Source organism: Gorilla gorilla, chromosome 8, assembly GCF_029281585.2.
Source record: "Gorilla gorilla gorilla isolate KB3781 chromosome 8, NHGRI_mGorGor1-v2.1_pri, whole genome shotgun sequence".
NCBI classification, from domain to species: Eukaryota; Metazoa; Chordata; class Mammalia; order Primates; family Hominidae; genus Gorilla; species Gorilla gorilla.
The window spans coordinates 27,012,947-27,036,112 of record NC_073232.2 but is presented as its reverse complement, the minus strand read 5'-3'; the positions used below and the strand labels follow the sequence as shown (position 1 = coordinate 27,036,112).

Below are 23,166 nucleotides of genomic sequence, written 5' to 3'. Positions count from 1 at the left end.
CACCTCTCTGGGGCACTTACCATGAATGGAGCTTGCGGGACTGGACTTTGCTCTGGGTCAGTCAGTGACTGAGTGGTGAGTGACTGTGAAGCCCTAAGACATTACTGCTGTGAAAGGAAAATAAATCTTGGGGCCCCCACATCACTAAGCTAAAGGGAAATGTCAAGCTGGGAACTACTTAGGGCAAACCTGCCTCCCATTCTATTCAAAGTCATCCCTCTGCTCACTGAGATAAGTGCATATCTGATTGCCTCCTTTGGAGAGGCTAATCAGAAACTCAAAAGAGTGCAACCATTGGTCTATATCTCTGTTTTGGTACCAGTAACATGCTGTTTTGGTTACTGTAACCTTGTAGTATAGTTTGAAGTGAACCCAAATGTCCATCAATGATAGACTGGATTAAGAAAATGTGGCACATTTACACCATGGAATACTATGCAGCCATAAAAAAGGATGAGTTCATGTCCTTTGTAGGGACATGGATGAAGCTGGAAACCATCATTCTGAGCAAACTGTTGCAAGGACAGAAAAACAAACACCGCATGTTCTCACTCACAGGTGGGAATTGAACAATGAGAACACTTGGACACAGGAAGGGGAACATCACACACTGGGGCCTGTTGTGGGGTGGGGGGAGGGGGGAGGGATAGCATTACGAGATATAACTAATGTAAATGACAAGTTAATGGGTGCAGCACACCAACAAGGCACATGTATACATGTGTAACAAACCTGCACATTGTGCACATGTACCCTAGGACTTAAAGTATTAAAAAAAAAAAAAAAGAATGCAACCATTTGTCTCTTACCTACCTGTGATCTGGAAGCTCCCTCCCATCTTCAAGTTGTCCCGCCTTTGCTTCGAGTTGTCCCACCTTTCCAGACGGAACCAATGTTCATCTTACTTATGTTGATTTATGTCTCATGTCTCCAAAAATGTATAAAACCAAGCTGTGCTCTGCCCACCTTGGGCACATGTAGTCAGGACCTCCTGAGGCTGTGTCACCTCAACCTTGGCAAAATAAACTTTCTAAATCAACTGAGACCTGTCTCAGATATTCAGGGTTCACACTGTACACTATTGTAGACTTTAGAAACGCTCTACACTTATGCTACACTAAATTTATTTTTTAAGTAATTTTGCTATGATGTTATGATGGGTATGACATCACTAGGCAATAGGAATTTTTCAACTCCATTATAATCTTATGGGGCCACCATCATAGATATGGCGTGGTGTTGAATGAAGCAGTGTTGTGAGGTTCATGACTGTGTTTACTCATCAATTCTCATAATGATACCGTGAAGTAGGTAGTAAAGGTTGTTGTGAGGATTAAATGAGATAATATAATCATTTATAAACAGTGCTCCAGATATAGAAAATGTTCAACAAATGTTGCTAATGTTATTATTATTACGATTGCGTTTGAATGAACTCGATTTAAGCTTTACTCATTTTCTAGAAACCAGGCAGGTAAATAATATTAACAGAAGTGACAATATAATGGTAGCTGTGGTTTATTGAGTACTGATTACATGGAAGGAGCTGTGTTAGGTTCCTTACACATATGACGATCTTGCAAGGCAGAAAGTATTAGATCCGTGATGGAAACTGAGGCTCAGAGAGGTTGAGGAATTTGCCCAAATTAACACAGCAAGGTTTTGGCAGGCTCCAAAACCTATGTTCTTCCCATACATCATGTTGCAGAGGGTAGAACTAATAAACAGATGTCACCATCAGTAAACAGACTACAAAATGTAAGTTTATGAGAATTGTTGAATGATCCCTATATATGGCTGTGTCTGCTCTCTAAACACCAACGTGTTCATGTAAGAATAACTACCTCAAAGTAGTGGATATCTGCATATTGCCTGGAACAGTGCCAGGTACACAGTTGGTGCTTGACAAATGGAGGTGTTGCTTGTAGTGCTGGCAGTCTTTGATATGGAGGGAGTAGCTACTCCCACTATGTGATGTGGATATATTCATTCTAGAGTTGCATAAATAATATTGTTAATCTTTTTGCAAGGGAAGTTCTTGCTTAAGAGGAAGACGGTTGAAGTCTAAAAAGAAAATCAGAGCAAAAGACAGAAAACAGACTCAAAAAGGCGGTCAGGAGGGCTGGGTTTAGGGTGCAGCTCTCCCCCTCACCAGCTGCAGTGCTATGGTCAGGGCCATCCTGCTCCCTTGGTGCTCTGGATTCTCAAATCCTCTGATGAGCCCATAGCAAGAGCAGGAGCAGGAGCAGGAGCAATCGGTCTAGCAGAGCTAACCTTGGGGTTGGTGCTGGAATTCAGACACACTCCTCTAGGGCTGAGGTGCAGGGACCCAACCATGATCCTGGTGGGAGCCTTGAACCACAGCCCGCTAGACCCTGAGATCTGGATCCTTTGAGGTCGTGTGGAAGGAGGACTTCTGGAATCAGAATTGAGGCTGTGACACCTCTTTAATATCATGTCTGAACAGCTTGTGTTCCCTCTCCCAACTTCCTCCTTTCCCCTCAGCTAAGCCAGCCTCTGCAAACCCCTTTCTGTTGCTTTCTCTCCTTTGCTGCTAGCCCCTTGTCATCCATAATCCTCTAACAACATATTTCTGATCACACCACATTGAGCTGTAGGTTATCAAAGCCTCCTTTGATAGCAGCCCATGATTCTGTGTAAGAAACTGTATCTGCTCACATCACACACCTATTTCAGAGAAAAATTCTGCTTAACTGTTTAGGCTCTAAGTGACCAGATTGACAATTGTCTTGATGCAGGACATAATTGGACAGTCAGACAAATATTAGTACTTGACCTCAAATTTGATTGTGTCTTTTCTTTAAATAAATTGTCAGCAATAAAGTCATCTTCTGTTTTGTATAGAGAATTATGGTTGCATGTACTCTCAAATGCATTTTCCCTTGTGTTCCTTACACTGAACCTGAAAGATAGATGCTATTAACCCCTTGCCAATATCTTATAAACATCAGTGAACTCATGTAAGATTAACTGCCTCAAAGTTTCATTAACGATTAAAGGAGATGATACAGTGTCTTGCAGAGTGCTGGGTACAGAGTCAGTGCTTAACATATAAAGATGACTCTAGTACTGGCAGTGGTATGGTTGGGGGAAGTTATTTTCATTACATCATATGATGTAGATGTGAAATTTATCATCAAAGCTCACTTCTAAACTAAGATAACTAAACACAGATCCTGTCATATTTATTTTTTATTTTTAAATTTTTATCTATTTATTTTTTTGAGACTGAGACACCCAGGTTGGAGAGCAGTGGCACAATGATGGCTCACTGCAGCCTCAACATTCTGGCCCAAGTGATCCTCCCACCTCAGCCTCCTGAGTAGTCAGGACCACAGGTGAGCACCACCACCACACCTGGCTAACTTGTCATATTTTTTACCTAATTTTTAATGTTAACCATAAAGGAAGTGTCTGAGCAGTAGCAAGTCAACAATTGAGTTCTGGAACCAGCAGTAGCCTAAAGAATCTGTTACTGACTCACTATGATAGCATATTAGTTCCAGGAGATTTTTTGTCCATTTTTTTCAGATTCTCTACATAGATAATCATGGAATCTATAAGCAAAGGCGATTTTACATCTTCATTCTCGATCTGTGTATCTTTTATTTCCTTTTCTTGTCACATTGCATTGGCTAGGACTTCCAGGATCATGATGTAAAAGAGTGGTGACAGGAGACATCCTTGTCCTATTCTTGATTTTAGTGGGAAAGCTTCAAGTTTCTCACCATTTAAGCGTGATGCTAGATGCAGGATTTTGCAGATGTTCTTTATCAAATTGAGGAGATTCCTCTCTATTCCTAGTTTGCTGAGAGTCTTTTTTCCATTTTTAAATCAGGAATGGGTGTAGGATTTTGTGAAATGCTTCTTCTGGATCTATTGATATAATCATATAAGTTTTCCCCTTTAGCTGATATGATGGAATAATCAGTTTTCAAATGTTGATCATACTTGCATACCTGTGATAAATCCCACTTGGTCATAGTATATAGTTCTTTTTATATATTTTTTAATTTTTTGCTAATATTTTGTTGAAGATTTTTCTATCTATATTTATGAGAGATATTGGTTTGTTATTAGGGTAATGCTGGCTTCATTGAGTGAGTTAGGAAGTAGTCTCTCAGCTTTTATCTTCTGGAAGAGATTGCAGATAATTCGTATAATTTCTTTCTTAAATGTTTGATAGCATTTACCAGTAAAGTCATGCGGTCCCAGTACTTTCTGTTTTGGAAGGTTATTAATGTTTGTTTCAACTTCTTTAATACTTGTAGTCCTATTCAGGTTATCTCGGTCTGTTTGTGAGTTTTGGCAGATTGTGTCTTTCAAGGAATTGGTGCATTTTATCTATTGTGAGCATAGAGCTGTTCATAGTATTTCTGTATGATCCTTTTAATAACTGTGGGATCTGCAGGGATGTTACCTCTTTTATTTCTGATATTACTAACTTGTGTCCTGTTTCTTTTTTTTTTTTCTTGGTTAACCTCACCAGAAATTTATACTGCTCAAGAACCAACTTTTGCTTTCTTTGATTTTCTCCATTAATTTCCTGTTTTAAATTTCAGTTTTATTATTTTCTTCTGCTTAACTTTGTCTTTATTTTTTCTTTTACTAGTTTCCTAAAGTAGAACCATAGATTGATTTTTGACCTTTCTTTTTTTTCTAATATATTAAGATGATAATTTCTAAGTACTACTTTCACAGCATCTCACAAATTATAATAAGTTGTATTTTCATTTTTATTTAATCAAAATACATTAGTTTCTCTCGAGATTACTTCCTTGATTCATGTGTTACTTAGAAATGTGTTGTTTAATCTCTAACTATTTGGGGATTTTCCAGCTATCTTTCTATTACTGATTTCTAGTTTAATTCCACTGTGATCTGAGAACAGACATTATGTAACTTTTATTGTTTTAAATTTGTTAAGGTGTGTTTTACGGCCCATAATGTAGTCTGTTTTGGTAAATGCTCTGTGTGTGCTTGAGAAGAATGTGTATTCTGCTGTTGTTGGATGAAGATGAAATAGTCTATAGACGTCATTAGATCCAATCGATTGATGGTGTTGTTCAGTTCAACTACGTCTTTACTGATTTTCTGCCTGCTAGATCTATCAATTACTATTTATTTCTTCTATCTACTGTTAGAGGCCAGTTGAAGTATTCAGCGGCAATAGTGGGTTAATCTATTTCTCCTTGCAGTTTTATTAGTTTTTGGCTCACATATTTTGGCGCTCTGTTGTTACGCACATACACATTAAGAATTATTATGTCTTCTTGGAGAACTGACTCTTTTATTATCATGTAGTACTCCTCCTTATCCTTGACAATTCTTTCTCTGAAGTTTTCTTTGTCTGAAATTAATATAGCTACTCCAGCTTTCTTGTCATTAATGCTAGCATAGAATATCTCTTTTGTTTTTATTTCTATTAAAGTAAAATATACATAACATAGAGTTTATCATTTTAACCATTTGGAAGTGTACAGTTCAGTGGTGTTAAGCACATTCACATCATTGTGGAGCCATCACCACCATCCATCTCCAGAATGTTTCCTTATCTGAAACTGAAACTTTGTACCCATTTTCCCCTTCTGCAATCCCTGACAACTACCATTCTATTTTCTATCTCTGTGAAATTGACTACTCTAGATACCTCACATATATTGAGTCATGCAATATTTGTCCTTTTGTGTCAGTTTATTTCACTGAACATATCTTCACAGTTCACTCATGTTATGGCATTTGTCAGAATTTTGTTCCTTTTTAAGATGGGATAATATTCTTTTGTATGTATACACCATATTCTGTTATTCTATTCATCGATTCAGTGAAAATTTTTCACCTTTTTGCCATTGCAAATATGTGGATGTGAACATTGGTATACAAATATCTGTTTGAGTCCCTGATTTCCAAATTTTGGGGTACATACCCAGGAGTGGAGTATCATCCCTTTAATTTTAAATGTAATTAATGCATTAAATTTTTTATGTAGAAATGGTGTCTTGCTATATTGCCCAGGCTGGTCTTGAAACCCTGGCCTCAAGAGATCCTTGTGCCCTGGCCTCCCAAAGGACTGGGATTATAAATGTGAGCCACCACACCCAGCCCCTTTCAATTTTAATGTGAAGTCTGTGTCTTTATATTTAAACTGGCTTTCTTTATATAGTTGGGTCTTAGTTTTTGTACCCACTTTGACAATACCCTGTCTTTTAATTGATATATTTAGACCATTGGTGTTTAAAGTGATTCATACAGTTGATTTAATATCTATCACATTTGTTACTGTTTTCTATTCATGGTCTTTTTTCTACTTGTTTTGTTTTGGTCTTCCACTTTTTTTCTGCATTCTCTGGTTTAAATTGACCATTTTGTATGCTTCTATTTTTTCTACTCTGTTAGCATATCAAACTTCATTTAAAAATTTTTTTAGCAGTTGCTCTTGACTTTGCAATATACATTTACAACTAATCCAAGTCCTCTTTCAAGTAACACTGCATCCCTTCCCATGTAGGGCAAGTACCTTAACAGAGTACTCCCAATTTCTCTTCCCATTCCTTATAACACTGCTGCCATTCATTTCAACTACCCGTAAACGATAATTACCAAATATATTTTTGATATTATTTTAAATAGTTATCTATTAGACCAATTAAGAAGAAAAATAAAAAATCTTATTGTGTCTTGATTCTTTAGTGCTCTTTCTTTATGCAGATGCAACTTTCTACTTCATTTTCTTTCTGAAGAATTTATATTTAACACTTCTTGCAAGACCAGTCTCCTGGCAATGAATTCCCTCAATTTTTGTTTGTCTGAGAGAGTCTTTATGTCTCCTTTACTTTTGAAAAATAACTTCTTTAGATGGAGAATTATAGGTTGGTGGCTTACATCCCTTGAAACATTAAATATTTCATGCCACTCTTTTTGATGGCATGGTTTCTGAAGAGAAGGCCAATATAATTCTTATTTTTCTCCTTGCTCCTGCAAAGGTAAAAATATTTGTCTGTTGGCTTCTTTCAGTATATTTTGTTTGCCTTTTTCCACAGCTTGAAAATGGCATGGTTAGGTGTACATTTTTTGGTATTTCTCCTGCTTGGTGTTCTCTGAGCTTTCTAGATATGGGGTTTCATGTCTATTATTAATTTTGGAAAATTTTAACTCATTATCACTTCAAGTGGTTACTGCTCTTTTTTCTTTCTTCTCCTTTGCATTCCCATTATGTGTATGTTACACCTTTTCTAATTGTTCTACAGTTCTTCAATATTCTATTTTGTCTATTTTATTCTTTTTTCTCCTTGTATTTCAGTTTGGGATGTTTCTATTGACATTTCTCCAAGTTCAATGATTCTTTCATTGGCCATGTCCAGTCTATTGAGGAGGCTTTCAAAGGCATTCTTCATTTCTGTGCCAGTGTTTGGGATTTCTGGCATTTCCCTCTTCCATCCTTCCCTCCCTCCCTCCATCCCCTTCCTCCCTTCCTTCTCCCTTTCTTTCTTTCTCTTTGTTTCTTTCTCTTTCCCTGTCTCTCTCTCTCTCTCTCTCTGTGTCTCTGTCTCTGTCTCTCTCTCTCTCTCAGGCTGGAGTGCAGTGACATGATCATGGCTTACTGCAGCCTCGACCTGCCAGGCTTAAGCAGTCCTACCACCTCAGCCTCCAGAGTAGCTAGGACCACTGGCACATGCCACCATGTGCAGCTAATTTTTGAATTGTTTGTAGAGATGGGATCTCACTACATTGCGCAGGCTGGCCTCGAACTTTTGGGCTCAAGTGATCCTCTCACCTCAGCCTCCCAAAGTACTGGGATTATAGGCATGAGCCACCACACCCAGTCCTTTTGTTCTCTCTTAAAAGTTTCTACCTCTCTGCTTACATTTTCCGTTCATTCTTGCATGCTGTCAACTTTTTCCATTAGAGGCTTTTGTCTTTCAATCATAGTCATAGCTGTTTTAAATTACTGGCCTGATAATTCTAACATCTTTGCCATATCTTAGTCCGGTTCTGATGTTCGCTCTGTATCTTCAAACTATGTTGTTTGTCTTTTAGTATGCCTTGTTATTTTATGTTGAAAGCCAAAACAATACACAAAATGAAAGGAACTGAGGTACTAGTCCTTTATCTGTCTAGGGGTTAGGCTATAATTAGTGTTTGCTGGAGCTGTAGTTGTCAGAGGCTAAAATTTCCTCTGGTGTCCTTGTTCTTGTCTCCCACATTGTCTTTATATTTCTCCAGATGCCTCTTCTGAAATCACATGTGGGATGCACAGTGCTTACAGTTGCATGGCCTTGTCATTATACAAGAGCCCTGTTGATGTGTTGATCAGGTGTAGGGGAGGGGAAGTATTCTAAAATCCTATGATTAGGGCTCATCCTTTTCATGAGCCCGTGTCCTTGGGCTGTGACCTCAGTTTTTATTTTCTCTCTCTTAGGTAGACAGAAAGGTTAGGGGGAGCTGGAGTTGGGCATTTCTCTTTTTCCAGGCTGGCAGTCTCTGATATTTTTATCAAATAGGCTCTGGTAAAATGGCTTCTCTTGAGGGCAGACCTTGCTAAGAACAGAAAGCTCTGGTGTATTTCCAAATGGCTACCTCCCCCCTCCCCATGCCGGAAGCACGGGATGATTTTTCTCCAGTCTTCACTGTGAGAACCTGGTAGGGTTCCTGGAGGTAAAAATCATGCAGGTGAGGGCCCTCCATGCAAAACTGAGCCATCCTAGGGTTTTTAGCTCTCAAACTTCTCTACAGTATGATTCGAGCAATTAATCAATGCAAATCTAAGTTTTTTCTACCTTGTTATTGCATACTGGTCCTGGGTCCTGCAGTGTTTTCTGCTCCTGGGCTTCGGCTTTGGTAAGTTGCAGTTCTCTGTATCGGTCTCTTACATTTTGAGGCCAACAATTTGCTCTGAGACCTTTGCTCTCTGAAGGACCTTAGAAGAATTGTTGCTTTTTAGGGTGTTTGACTTTTTTCTTGTAATGATTTCTAAGCTCCTTACATGTCAGAGTGGAATCCAGAAGTCCCATATGGCAGATTTTTGAACACATATGCGACTTCACTCATTATCTTTTTGAAATTTTAGGTTGTTTAATAATGGCCCAATCTTCCAGAGTTCTTACAGATTTTTTTAAATTTATTTTACTCGTTTCTTATTTCCAAAGCTAAATATAACACAGTGGTGCCAAAAATAATGAAATATAGGTTGTTTTTTAAAAAAGCAAAATCATATCATTTAAATACCACCCCTTAGGAAATATTATGAACATTTTAGCATATAGTCTTCCAGAACATTTTCAATATGGATATATATGTAATATATCATACTGTATATTGACAACACTGGAATTATATGCTCAGTTGGTAAATTGCTTTTTTACTCAATGGGTTGTGAATACTTTTTATAACTAAACATATTTGCTTACAATACAGGATTTTATTCTTCCAAGGATATTAGTAGGGATCCCTTGGAGACTTCTACAGGAAGGGAAGGGAGAGACCAAGAAAGTAGGGCCCTGATTTCCATGCCTTGGCTTTTACCAAGGCAGTTTTAAGAGCATCTGTGCAGATTCCACACAAGTTTTTCTGTAATAAAAAGGTCTTATTGCTTAAAATATAAACCTATATATTGAAAGCTGCTGCTCTGTATGTAGATTTCTCCTCTGTAGTGTCATTCTCAAGAGCTGAAGGGCATCCTGTGTGAGGTTTACTTTTGAGGTTTACGTGACCCTATCATCCACCATTCAAGTTGCTTTCAGCTTGATTGTCACTTTTTTAGAAGCGTCATTTTGTTGTAGACATAGTTACGTGTCTTCTTGGTTTGTGTATCTACATAGCTAATAGCCGTGTTCTCTCTGTTGTGTCCAGTCTGTTGAGTTTGTTGAAGAAAATGAACCTAAAGAGAGAGTGACCCTTAGTGACACTTTCTAGTTTGCAGTCCTTAACCTAGGTTTTAAAAATATAATTCTTCAAATATTTATGCCGAGGAGAATCCCAAGGGCTTTAATGTTTGGGAATATTCCTCCTTTAGAAAGTTCATTAGTTTCCCAGCCGGGCGTGGGGGCTCATTTCTGTAATCCCAGCACTTTGGGAGGCTGAGGCTGGCATATTACCTGAGGTCAGGAGTTCGAGACCAGCCTGGCCAACATGATGAAACCCTGTCTCTACCAAAAATACAAAAATTAGCCAATGTGGTGGCGGACACCTGTAGTCCCAGCTATTCAGGAGGCTGAGGCAGGAGAATTGTTTGAACCCAGGAGGTGGAGGTTGAAGTGAGCCGAGATCATACCACTGCACTCCAGCCTGGGTGACAGAGCGAGACTGTCTCAAAAAAGAAAAAAGAAAAAGAAAAAAAGAAAGTTCATTAATTTCCTAAGTCTGCTGTACAACCAGTAACCACAAACTGGTAACTTCAAACAGCAGAAATGTATTCTCACAATTCTTGAGGCTTAACATCCAAAATCCAGGTCTCAGCAGGGCCAGGCTTCCTCTGCAGGGGCTAGGGAAGGATCCTTCCTTGCCTCTTCCTAGCTTCTGGTGGTTACTGGCAATCTCTGGCATTCCTTGGCTTATAGCTGCATCATCCAGTCCTCTGCCTCTGTCCTCCATTGGCCATCTTCCCTGTGTGTGTGTCCCCTCCTCTTCTTACAAGGACACCAGTCATATTGGATTTAGGGTCCACCTAAAACCAATACAATCTCATCCTACCTTAACTAATTATATCTGCAGAAGCCTTATTTCCAAATAAGGCTACATTCTGAGGTTCCAGCTGGACATGAATTTTGGGGAAATACTATTCAACCTACTGTACTAATGGCTTCTACAAGAATAACAGAACCTGCCATAAGCTGTGTGCTATTTGATGTGCAGTGGATGAACCACCCCTTCCACTGGGGAGAGAGTCGTTACTTCAGGACTGAATGGCCTATATTCAGTGAGATCTTAAAGGATCATCTAGTCTAATCTCCCATTTTTCAGAGGAGGAAGTGGAAGCCTGAAAACTCACAGACAGTTGCTGCTAGATCCAGAGCTAGCACCTCTGGTCACTTTCTTTACCAACCCATAAATCAACAATTAGAAAACCCAGAAGGCAATGCAAAAACTTACTGCATAGGTTGCAGGACCCGATAGGGGGATATTAACATGAACTGGAATAGTAAAAGTAACCTCAGATGACTGAGACCTTATAGGTGAGAAGGCTTGATTGAGCAGGACCAGGGAAGACTGTAAAGATTATTAAGATTGCTGGATTAGAATTCAGAGATCTAGAATTTAGTCTTAGGTAAACTCGTTTCCAGAGATAAGAACTTAGGTAGTAATTCAGACTAGTTGAACCTCAGTTTCTCTATGCAGAGGGGGTGCGAGGTAGAGATTAGTATCACAGACTCTGGAGCTTACTTCAGCTCTGTAAACTTGAGCAAGTTAATTGACCTTTCTGGGCCTCAATTTCTTCGTCTGTAGAATGGAATTGTAAACCGCATTACACCTATAATCACAGGGTTCTTGGAATTAAATGACTCTCATAAAGCACTATTAGCAGTATCTGGTATATAATAAGTGCTATAAAAATACTTGCTATTACATCACCATTATAAATCAAAGAGTTGGATTAAATCTCTGAAGCTGGTTCCAGGGCTAGCACTATGTGATACTGTGGGCTGTCTATGATCACTCTGCATACCCGGAAATTTAATGGAAATGCTGAGACAGTGAGACCCATCTAGTCAGTAAAGAAGAAATCCCAGATAGTTTCCAAAATGTGTGCTCTCCCACTGGAGTGCTGTTTAAACAAGACCAGGCCTCCAGTGAGCAGACACCCTGTTTACCTTGCTGGTGTCGGACTCTTTTCAGAGGTGGTTTGATTTCCTCTGCAGGTGCATTGGTAATAGGAGAAATTAGCTGAACTGCTTTTTGTCTTCCCTGAGTTGAAATCAAACTGTGACAATAACAATGACCTCAGACAGTTTCTTCTCTGTGAGTCTCCATTATTCAACCTTAGGAGTGTAACTGGAGTGGAACAAAATGGATTTCCACTTGTTACGAGAGATAAAGAAGAAGAGAGAGGGGCTCATGCTGCTTGTAAGCCTGGAAGGATGGGCAGAACGGGGCACATCAGAGGGGGCCCCCATGTCTCCAGCTCTGGAAGTTGAGTCAATATGAAAAAACATTCAGGACAACTTCAAAGGGCTGGCGGGAGCTGGTTTGGAGACCTTATTGAAGATTGCAGTTATATAAAAAGGCTTGACCTCCATTTTCCACCAAGAAAAAAAAAAGGTCTCATTGACCAAAGGTACAGCACTGAGAGGTCAACTGTGAAACTGTGATGAAAGAAGGGAAGACCGATGGTGATGATGATGATGTTAGTGATAACAAATTAACATTTATTGAGCCACTAGTATTTTCCAGGCACAGTGCTAAGTGCATCATGAGCAGTATCCCATATTGACCTTACCACAATTCTGTGAGGGAGGGTCTCTTTTTAGCCCTATTTTACATAAGAAGAAACTGTCGTTCTAAGAAGTTACAAGGCCATTAGGCAGTGTAGCTGGGATTTGAACCAAAATCATAGTTTATAGCCTGAATTCTTAATGACGGCCTAGAACCCAACTGATTAGTGCCGTCTAGCCAAGTGGTTAGTAGCCGCACGACCCAGCCCTTCCTTTCCAGTTTAGGTGGGGAAATGAAATTGTAAATGTGCAGAACCCAGAGAGGTGTGTCTCATAAGGAGAGGCACAGTCTCACCTCCAAATCTGAGTTCTGGGAAGCGGGGGAGGGATTTGTAGTGACCACAATTGATGGACACGTTTATTTAAGACTTCTGTCCTGTCCAGCATGAAGCAGTGGAACCATCTTCCCAGGCTCTGCTCTCAGCATTACAGAAACACGGGCCAATTCCCCATCCCTAAAGATGGCCCTGTCTATGGATGATAGATGTTCACATAAGATTTCTGTGTGATATGCTCTTTGATTTTTCTCCAGAAGCATTTCTAGTTCAGGGAAAAAAATAACAATGACAAGTCAATCACCAAGTCGAAATACAGTGGAATGCTAAGTTTAAGCCTGGGAAACATAAATACCCGAGTGCTATTGAGAAATCTGGTTTCAAGGAAAACACCATTCACCCCAAAGATCAGTGAGTAACACATAACTTAAATAGCTTAAAGCGATGACGTTATGGAGAGTCAAATTTAGACTCTGTGCATGTTTAGAAAGCAAATAGTTGCCATCATCCTTTTATTCTTGCCACTCAGCTTTGAGGAATAGTGATGTTCTAGCAATTCTAAGTCTGCTTGTGGCTGGAGGTCCATCACAGGCTAGGGTTTGTTATCTGGAACCTGAACTCCTTGGAAGAACACAAAACCAGTGGTAAGGCAGAGGAGGGGAGAGATGGTGATCTAGAAAGCTGTCCCCAGGGTCCAAGGCAGCACACTGCTCTTCAGATGACTTCTGCAGATGACCACAGGTTTCTGCTTACAATAAAGGCACTTTGGTGATAGGCTTGCAAACACCCACTGACGATGTCCTCCTAAATCCTCTGACAGCTCACTTCCTTTAAGCCTCTCTGCATACTATTTCCAACCTCAGCAGGGGGTTAAACTTAACTTCCTCTAACTTGAAGGTGAGCAGCTCATACCAAGAATTTTAATTTAGCCAGCTCTAAATGACTCCAAACTTGAACTTGGAACAAAGTCGTCCATCAGAACTTTTCTAATTAAAATGGCATAAATTAAAGCTTAAGGTCAAAATCAGAACCCGGTCACAGAAACCCAAACACAGACAGTGCCAAGTATTTTGACCTCCACACCATGCTGACCTGTACAAAGAGAATTTTGTTCAGCTGCAGTTTATCCTCTTAAAAAAATGGCAAAGCTCTATGTATCAAATCTGCTTACCTTTTAGGGAAAATATGAACATGAAAAAAACTGCTGCATGGAGTCCTAATTCAATAATTCCTGGGATTGATCTGATGTCCCATGGCATGCAGACAAAGAAATGGGTGTTTCAGCCCAGGAGCTCGCATCTAGCATGTGGTTTGTAGACGTGTTAGCCTACTTACTCAAAAGCACATGACTTGACTCTTGGGCAACAGAGGTGTGCGCCTAAACTTTCTTGAAGCCAAGTCGGCCCAACATCTATCACACCAGTGGTACTGAGTGGTGCCCCATCCAGCAGAAGCAGCATCACATGGAAATAGTTCAAAATCAAGGTCACAGGCCTCACTCCAGACCTACAGAATCAGAAGAGAGGGATGGAGCCCAGCAATCTGTGTTTTTGTTTAGTTCTTGAGATAGGGTCTTGCTCTGTTGCCCAGGCTGGAGTGCAAAGGTACCACCATAGCTCACTGCAGCCTTGAACTCCTGGGCTCAAACGATCCTCCCACCTCAGCCTCCCTAGTAGCTAGGTCTACAGGCAGGCACCACCACACTTGGCTAACTTTTTTTTTTTTTTTTTGGTAGAGATGAGGTCTATGCTATGTTGTCCGGGCTGGTTTCAAACTCCTGGTGGTCTCAAATGATCTTCCTGCCTTGGCCTCCAAAAGCACTGAGATTACAGGCATGAACCACCATGCTCGGCCAAGCTCTGTTTTTCATAGATAAATATTCTGGTTAATTCTTGTTTGTGCCAAAGTTTTAGAACTATTGCACTATCCAGTGATGATGCATGGCCTTTGCTTAAATTAAGCTCTAAAGACAACTGGAGAAGAAATCCACCTCATTTTGGAATCAAAGAAAGGTAGCTGAAAAAAAATATTGTGTTTGGGTAGGGCATAGCAAAACAAACAAACAAACAACAACAACAACAAAACCTACTGGTGAGTAAGAGATAAGAGAGATGTTTTTGACTGAGCACCATGAGTCATTTTGGGAGTAAAATGGATTTTTTCCCTTGTCAAGAAATAGCATTTAAAAAATAAGAAAAATATAAGGCATCTGTTTTCTAAGAAAAATGACTAAAGCCAGGGTTATTTTCTGTTTTAACACTTTTGCTAGGTTATCAGTAAATTGCATGTACATTTCATGAACTTACCTATTGAAATCCTGTTCAGGATTCTGTTTCCTCAGAAAGAAGATAAAATATATCTCACATGTTAGTGAGATTATTCCCATAAATATCCTCTGTTAAATCTGTGAGAGTTTAGGCATTGATCTACTGCCTGACTCCAGTTTTGTTACTTTAAAAATTTTGAACTTCATCTTATGTTTCCAGCTCCCCTTGCCTGGAACAGATTTCATTTGACGACTTACATAGAAGAATGCTGACATGTTATCCTTTAGGTCTCCCACAATGGCTTGTTCACGAGCGCTCTAGAGTCAGTGGGTGAACTATATATTGTTTTTTTAAGAGATGACTCAGAATCTGACATCCAGTAACAGAAGGTAATAAAAACCACCATATTAAAACTAGTCTTTATTACATTTGCTTGTCACTTAACTTGCTTATAGTTTATAATTGCACAGGGAAAAAATTAACATCAAAAAGTTGCAGTTGATTTTATCCCAACAGGCATCTGTCCACTTTAATTTCTACAAACACTCTTTCTTAGGGAAAAAATCTATTTTTTAAAGTTCACTAAAATTCATGCAGAATTTACTAACTACTTTTTAAAAAGCAAGAGTTTCATCATGGTGTTGGAAACCAAAGACAAAATTTCAATTAAGGACAGTCTGATATTTATATGTTTCCAAAAATAAAACTGCATTATAAAATTAATAAGTTAATGAATTGAAAGAGACACACTTTGCCTAAGATAAAAAATTCTTAATTTAAAAATCACTATAGAGTGCAATGAAAGAAACAAAGTAAGACTATATAAATGCATTTTTGAAAGATGTTGAAGATCCTCACTTATATTTTAATATTTTGCTCATATATAGCCAAGAGCAGGAGAGAAAGCCAACCTAGGATCAATCCAAAGTTTTGCAGGAGAAACATCATCCAGGGTCGTTGTGTTTGAACATGAGTCATTTCAGGAAGCTAAAAAAAGAATAAAAAACCAGAATAAGATCCAGATATATTCAACTGCTGGGAAAAGCTTGGTGGGAAAACATGAGCGACTGTTATTCAGAACTTAATAACCTTTAAAATTCCCCAAACAGTTACAAAATGCTGAATACCTACTCTACCATGACTTTGAAATGTAAGCTAAAAGTAAGCCATTTGATTGTGGTTATGAGGATCCCAGGATTGGCAAAGTCTTTTTTTTTTTTTTCTTTTGAGGCAGGGTCTTTGCCCTGTCACCCAGGCTGGAGTGCAATGGCTGCGATCACATTTCACAGCAACCTCCTGGGCTCCAGCAATCCTCTCACCTCAGCCTTCCAGGTGCGCGCCATTGCACCCAGCTAATTTTTGCATTTTTTTGTAGAGATGGGGTTTCCCTGTATTGCCCAGGCTGGTCTCAAGCTCCTGGGCTCAAGCAACCTGCATGTTGCAGCCTCCCAAAGTGCTGGGGATTATAGGCATGAGCCACTGCACCTGGCCTTTGGTAGAAGTCTTAAAATGACATAGTTACCAACCAAAAACAAACCCAACTCTTACTTTTCAGAAAATGTTTAAATGTGAAGTAAATAATGCATGAAAATTATTATTTTGGACTGTTCTATTAGGCTTATAAAACTACTATATGCACAGGTTGATGTAAGGCATATATACATATTATGGGTGGAGGGAGGAAGAAAAGGAGAGAGAGAGCGATGACTAAGATCTTCCTGATCTTTAGAACAGTAAGGACATTATCTCCTGTGGCTACATATGTATATGTATACATATATACATATACATATATGTGTGTATATATATACATATACATATGTATATACATATATATACACATATATATGGTGTGTGTGTGTGTGTGTGTGTGTGTGTATATATATATATATAATTTATTTTTTTTGAGACAGAGTCTCACTCCGTCACCCAGGCTGGAGTGCAGTGGTGGGATCTCAGCTTACTGCAACGTCTGCCTCCCGGGTTCAAGCAATTCTCCTGCCTCAGCCTCCTGAGTAGCTAGGACTACAGGCACGTGCTGCCACACTCGGCTAATTTTTGTATGTTTTGGTAAAGACAGAGTTTCACTGTGTTGACCAGGCTGTCCTGTGGCTATATATTATTCTCAGAGAAACACATGGCAACTATTTCATGTTTGTGAAATGGCCTAACACCATTTAGAGGCAAGGGTTCACTCACGCATCTGTGTGAAGTGCCCCAAGGTGTATTTGTCTCAAATTATTTCAAAGCCCTCACCCTGAGAAGGTCAGAGCAAGCATACCTCTTTCATTACACAGTCATTTCCATTGGGACACAGGCTCGTGTCAACAAGGATTGGAGATTTAACTCAATCTTGCCATTTTGGGCCAGATAATCCTTCATTGTGAGACCCCTCTCCTGTCCATTAGAGAATGTGTAGCAGTATCTCTGGCTCCTACTAGATGTCAGCTGTGTCTCTGCCCCCAATCATGGCAACCAAAAATGCCTCCAGACATAGTCAAATTTTCTCTGGGGGATAAAAATCACCTCCAGTAGAGAACGACTCAGATTATTTTATTGGTCAAATGAATGATCAAGGACTTTAGGTTTATGGCAATAGAAAATGGCTTGACACTTTTTTTTTTTTTTTTTGAGATGGAGTTTCACTCTTATCGCCTAGGCTGGAGTACAGTGGCATGATCTTGGCTCACTGCAACCTCTGCCTCCTGGGTTATGGCGATTCTCCTACCTCAGCCTCCCGAGTAGCTGGAACTATAGGCATCCACCACCATGCTTGGCTAATTTTGTATTTTTAGTAGAGACAGGGTTTCGTCATGTTGGCCAGGCTAGTCTTGAACTCCTGACCTCAGGTGATCCACCTGCCTTGGCCTCCTAAAGTGCTGGGATTACAGGCATGAGCCACCATGCCCGGCCAGGTTGACACATTTTTAAGTACATGGAGAGGAGCACCCTGAATGCTCTGTTTGAGATATTTCTTCATCTTAGGTAGTTACTTCAATGTCATGAGGGTGGTTTACTATGACCTGCCATCTCACATCCCGGCATGGAGCAATGGACTCAAAGACAAAGTAGGATCCAGAACTGTTCTCCTGGGTGGACCATTTTAAACAAATTACATGCTCTTTTGGTGTCTTTATGCCATGTTTAGACATGTTATACTTTAGAAAAATCTTATCTGATTCATCAACTATAAATTCAAAATGCCATTTTGGAAAATCTGTGGAATGTGGATAAAACAGTCTATATTTTCAATTTTGTAGTAAAGTGACTTAGCAAGAAGCAGCTGAAACATCTGATTTTATGTTTTATATATTACGTATATGTTTTAAATTACATTTATTTAATGTTTGAACTAGATGTCATTGTTGCAAGTTTCTCATATAGTTAACAATGGATTTATGACAAACTTTCCCCATTTCCTCCTAAGTGGTGAATGAATATCTTTCATTTACTAAATGCCTTGATATTAGTTCAACATTCAGAGTGTTTTGGTTTCTAAATGCCTTGATATTAATTCAACATCCACAGTGGACATGGCAGAATTCTAGATTAAGGCTTATATGTATAGGGAAGAAATAGTATTTGTTCTCAAAGAGCTTGCATTTGATGGTACTCTTGAGGGGTTAACAAGGTACATACATTGGAATTTTCCAATACCTTTGTTTTCTTTTTTTTGATTCAGGGTCTCACTGTTGCCCAGGCTGGAGTGCAGTGATGTGATCATAGCTCACTGTAGCCTTGAACTCCTGGGCTCAAGCAATCTTCCCACTTCAGCCTCCTGAGTAGCTAAGACTGCAGGTGCATACTAACCTACCCAGCTAATTTTAAAATTCTTAGTAGAGACGAGGTCTTGCTATGTTGCCTAGGCTGATCTCAAATGCCGGGGCTCAACTGATCTTCCTGCCTCAGCTTTCCAAAGTGTTGGAATTACAGGCATAAGCCACCATACTCAGCCCCAATAACTTTGACTCTCAATAGTTTTCAGTATTTTTTAATAGTTTTCTCCAAAGCCAGACAACATAGGCCACCATCTTCCTTTGTCCCAGCAAGCTGCATCTCAAACTGCATCTGTGAGACACAATTATACCATCTGTGGTCATTTACAGGCTCAAACCTTGATTAATCTAATTTCCAAATATGCAATAAGATCTTGTGTAGTTCCCTCTCCTCCTCCTCCTCATTTTTCAAACAAGATTATTAATTATCTTTTATAAAACATGGCTGAATTAACAGCATATCCCATCTCTGTCCCTACTGCCACCTGGCTGTTCTTAGTCTTTGATAAAGTACACAGTAGAAGTGTTTTCTGGAAAGGTTTTGTTGGCAAAGACTTACAAAGTATAGGTCATTTATTGAACCATCATGATTATTTTGAGTGGACTATTACGGAGAAAAATATTTCGGGCAAGATAGAAGCATGGTAGTAAAAATGGTTCTGGTTCAAGAGATAGAATTTGAGATGACTTTTCAAATCATCAATATCTTCATGAACCTACATTTTAGAAAGCTCACTTTTGATTTCCATCTTTGCCTCACGCTTCCAGAAAGGGTCTTTGGCTGAGGAGAAGTAGACCCTAGATTAGGGTCGATCGAATCACCAAAATGTTTTAGGTACAAAAACACAGAGCTAGAATTAATATCTTGGAAATTATAGCAGAATTTCAAGCTGTTTCTGTTTTGACTAAATCCAAAACATGTCCCAATTATTTTTATTTATTTATTTATTTATTTTTGAGACAGAGTTTCACTCTTGTGGCCCATGCTGGAGTGCAGTGGCATGATCTCAGCTCACTGCAACCTCCCCACCTCCCAGGTTCAAGCAATTCTCCTGCCTCAGCCTCTGAAGTAGCTGGGATTACAGGCACACACCACCACACCTGGCATATTTTGTGTTTTTAATAGAGACTGGGTTTCACCATGTTGGCCAGGCTGGTCTTGAACTCCTGACCTCAGGTGATCTGCCCACCTTGGCCTCCCAAACTGCTGGGATTACAAAATTGTCCCAAATTTTTAAAACAATTGTCTGATCTATTATTTTTCTCACTAGCCTTAGTTTATAAACCTGCTGCTTGCTTGGAGGATTTAATACCTATTGAATTGAATACATCTTTTATGAGAGTCAGTGACCCTACTCCCAGTGAGAAAATTAAGAATTCTTTATTCTTGTATATAAATGATGGCATTATCCACCAGAAAACACCATGAACATTTTCACAACTCCAGAGGCAACATTTACATGGAATACAATGTCTTCAGGAGTTGCAACAGGCTCCTGTATTTTTTTTTAATCAAAATAATGGACCCTATGACAACTTGCCATACAGTTTAGCTGTGCTTTTTTTTTTTTTTTTTTTTTTTTTGAGATGGAGTCTCACTCTGTCACTAGGCTGGAGTGCATTGGTGCGATCTTGGCTCACTGCAATCGCCACCTCCCGGGTTCAAACAATTCCCCTGCCTCAGCCGCCCATGTAGCTGGGACTACAGGCACGCACCACCATGCCTGGCTAATTTTTTGTATTTTAGTAGAGATGGGGTTTCATGATGTTGGCCAAGATGGTCTCCATCTCCTGACCTGGTGATCCGCCCTCCTTAGCCTCCCAAAGTGCTGGGATTACAGGTGTGAGCCCCTGCCCCTGGCCTAGCTGTGCCTTCTAGCAGCACTTCTTTCCTGCCAGGTCTTTCAGGTTGTCCTAGCTACAAAGTCTTATGCAACGCTTATTTTATTTGCCTTTCATTTACTTCTATTTATCACGTCCTTTCTTATATATTTCCCCCCTTTTACTTCTCATAATCCTGCAAGTGATAAAACTATTCACTCCTTTCAGTTTTGAAGAAACATTAGCTCAGAGAAGATAACAGCTCACCCACAGTCACACTGTTGTGATGTCAGAAGGAGGACAAGAAACCAGGTCACCTCCTAACTGTAGTGAACATACAAAGAACTGCAAAGACCAACTCTCTATCTGAGATTCACCATTTCTATCTGAAATTCATCCTTGTCTATTATGACCAAGGGCGAATTGGTCTAATTAGAAAAAAATGGAAAATATCAATGGTAGAAATGTCCTAAGCATAAAAATGTCACTGCACTTCATGAAAATTTGATAAAATACATGATGCAATCGATAATGAATTATCAATAATCAACACTTAATAAATCAATAAACAATAACAGCAAACACACCAATAGAAAATCAGGCAAAAGATACCAAACAGGTAATTCAAGAGGAGGAAAATCAAATGGTCCAAAAAATTTTGGAAAAAGATATAATCTATAGTAATTTTTAGGCTGGGCATGGTGGCTCACACCTGTAATCCCAGCACTTTGGGAGGCCTAGGCTGGCAGATCACTTGAGGTCAAGAGTTCAAGACCAGCCTGGCCAATATGGTGAAACGCAGACTCTATTAAAAACACAAAAATTAGCCAGGCATGGTGGCGGGTGCCTGTCATCCCAGCTACTTGAAAGGCTGAGGCAAGAGAATCGTTTAAACCTGGGAGGCAGAGGTTGCAGTGAGTCGAGACTGTGCCACTGCACTGCAGGCTAGGCGACAAGAGTGAGACTCCATTTAAAAAAAAAATATATATATATATATATATAATTTTTAAAATGCTAACTGAAAGACGCCAATGATATAGTTATTAGTCTGCCTTTGTTGTAAAAGATATCACAGTACTGGTTCTATGTTTTCAAGGCAGACAATATGTGTTTGAAAAGACTTGGCCGGGCGCGGTGGCTCACACCTGTAATCCCAGCACTTTGGGAGGCCGAGGCAGGCGGATCACGAGGTCAGGAGATTAAGACTATCCTGGCTAACATGGTGAAACCCCGTCTCTACTAAAAAAAAATACAAAAAATTGGCCGGGTGTGGTGGTGGGCACCTGTGGTCCCAGCTACTTGGGAAGCTGAGGCAGGAGAATGGCGTGAACCTGGGAGGCGCCACTGCGCTCCAGCCTGGGCGACAGAGCGAGACTCCGTCTCAAAAAAAAAAAGAAAGAAAAGACTAAGTTTGCAAGCTCATAGATATGGGCAAACAGTGAAAATCAACATTTCAAAAAAAGTTTAACGAGATCCTCATCTGAAATAAAAGTTTCCATTTCAATTTCGGCGGCCTATGTGAACTTTCCATGTTCACATGTAAATCAATTTGGTGAGAAACCCAGCTAAACCTGCTTTTGTGACAATACTTGGCTCTTTTTAGTATGATTATGGATGAACATATGAACCATAGTATCTCTTGGATACCAAATACCAGAGAGTCCTACAGAAAGTCTTTCCAACAGCTACAAATACGAAATGCCAAAACTCAAACCCTAATTACAGCTTTCCACCTCCTCTTAATCTCCATATATGTATATATTTTTTCCATCATTTTAGCCAGTAAATTTTGAAGGAAAATAAAGGTTCATATGAATTAATTTTCAAGAGTATTTATTTTATTTTTTTGTTAGAAATTTAAAATTTTTGGCAGGAGTTTAAATGCCACCATTTCCCCCTCTGAATTTCAAAAAGGAAAGAAAAATCCCTTCTTCCTCCAGGGCAGTTAAGTCCTGTTATTGAGCAATTTTACAGATCTTGATTTATACTCTAAGAGCAGAGGAGGGGAAATGATGAATAGAGTATATTAACAATGACGTAAAGGTACAGAGAAAAAGAAGGACATTTTAGCAGAAGTGTTTTGCCCAGAGGTAGTGCTAAGAGAAATGTTCTTTAGATTTCTGAAGTAGAGAAGTAACTTCCTTTTTTACCACTATGTTTCACAAGTTGTCCAACCTAAATCAGTAGGTGCAAAGAGTTGTTAGTCAAGTAGTTGTAATTTTCTGGAAATAAAAAATCTTTAGCTAAAGTGCATCCCTTTGGTCTGCCATTGTTGAGTTCTTTTTTCAATTGTGAATCATGGCACAGGTAAGAAATTCCTTAAAATGCAGCAGAGTCCACAAACTACGACTTAGCCACAGAGAATGGTCCTCGCAAGTTCTGTTACCTAATTGAAAACTAGTTATGATGGCTAACTGCTAAGTAGCATTTCTGAACATTTTAGAAAGTGACATTAAGAAAATGTTTTGGGCTGGGCACGGTGGCTCACGCCTGTAATCCCAGCACTTTGGGAGGCCGAGGTGGGCGGATCACGAGTTCAGGAGATTGAGACCATCCTGGCTAACATGGTGAAACTCCA

At 39.5% G+C, this 23,166-nt stretch overlaps 1 protein-coding gene across 2 annotated transcripts in view; it reads right to left on the bottom strand.

Annotated features, from left to right (window-relative positions):
• Positions 1-15,398: 15,398 nt before the first annotated feature.
• Positions 15,399-23,166, bottom strand: part of SLC39A12 (solute carrier family 39 member 12) — an 84,929-nt gene continuing 77,161 nt past the window's right edge. For both annotated transcript variants that reach the window (XM_019034319.4, XM_055354113.2), the window contains one exon: positions 15,399-15,978. In XM_019034319.4, coding sequence (XP_018889864.3) covers positions 15,850-15,978 — 129 coding nt within the window. In that variant the 3' untranslated portion in view covers positions 15,399-15,849. The remainder of the gene's footprint in view (positions 15,979-23,166) is intronic.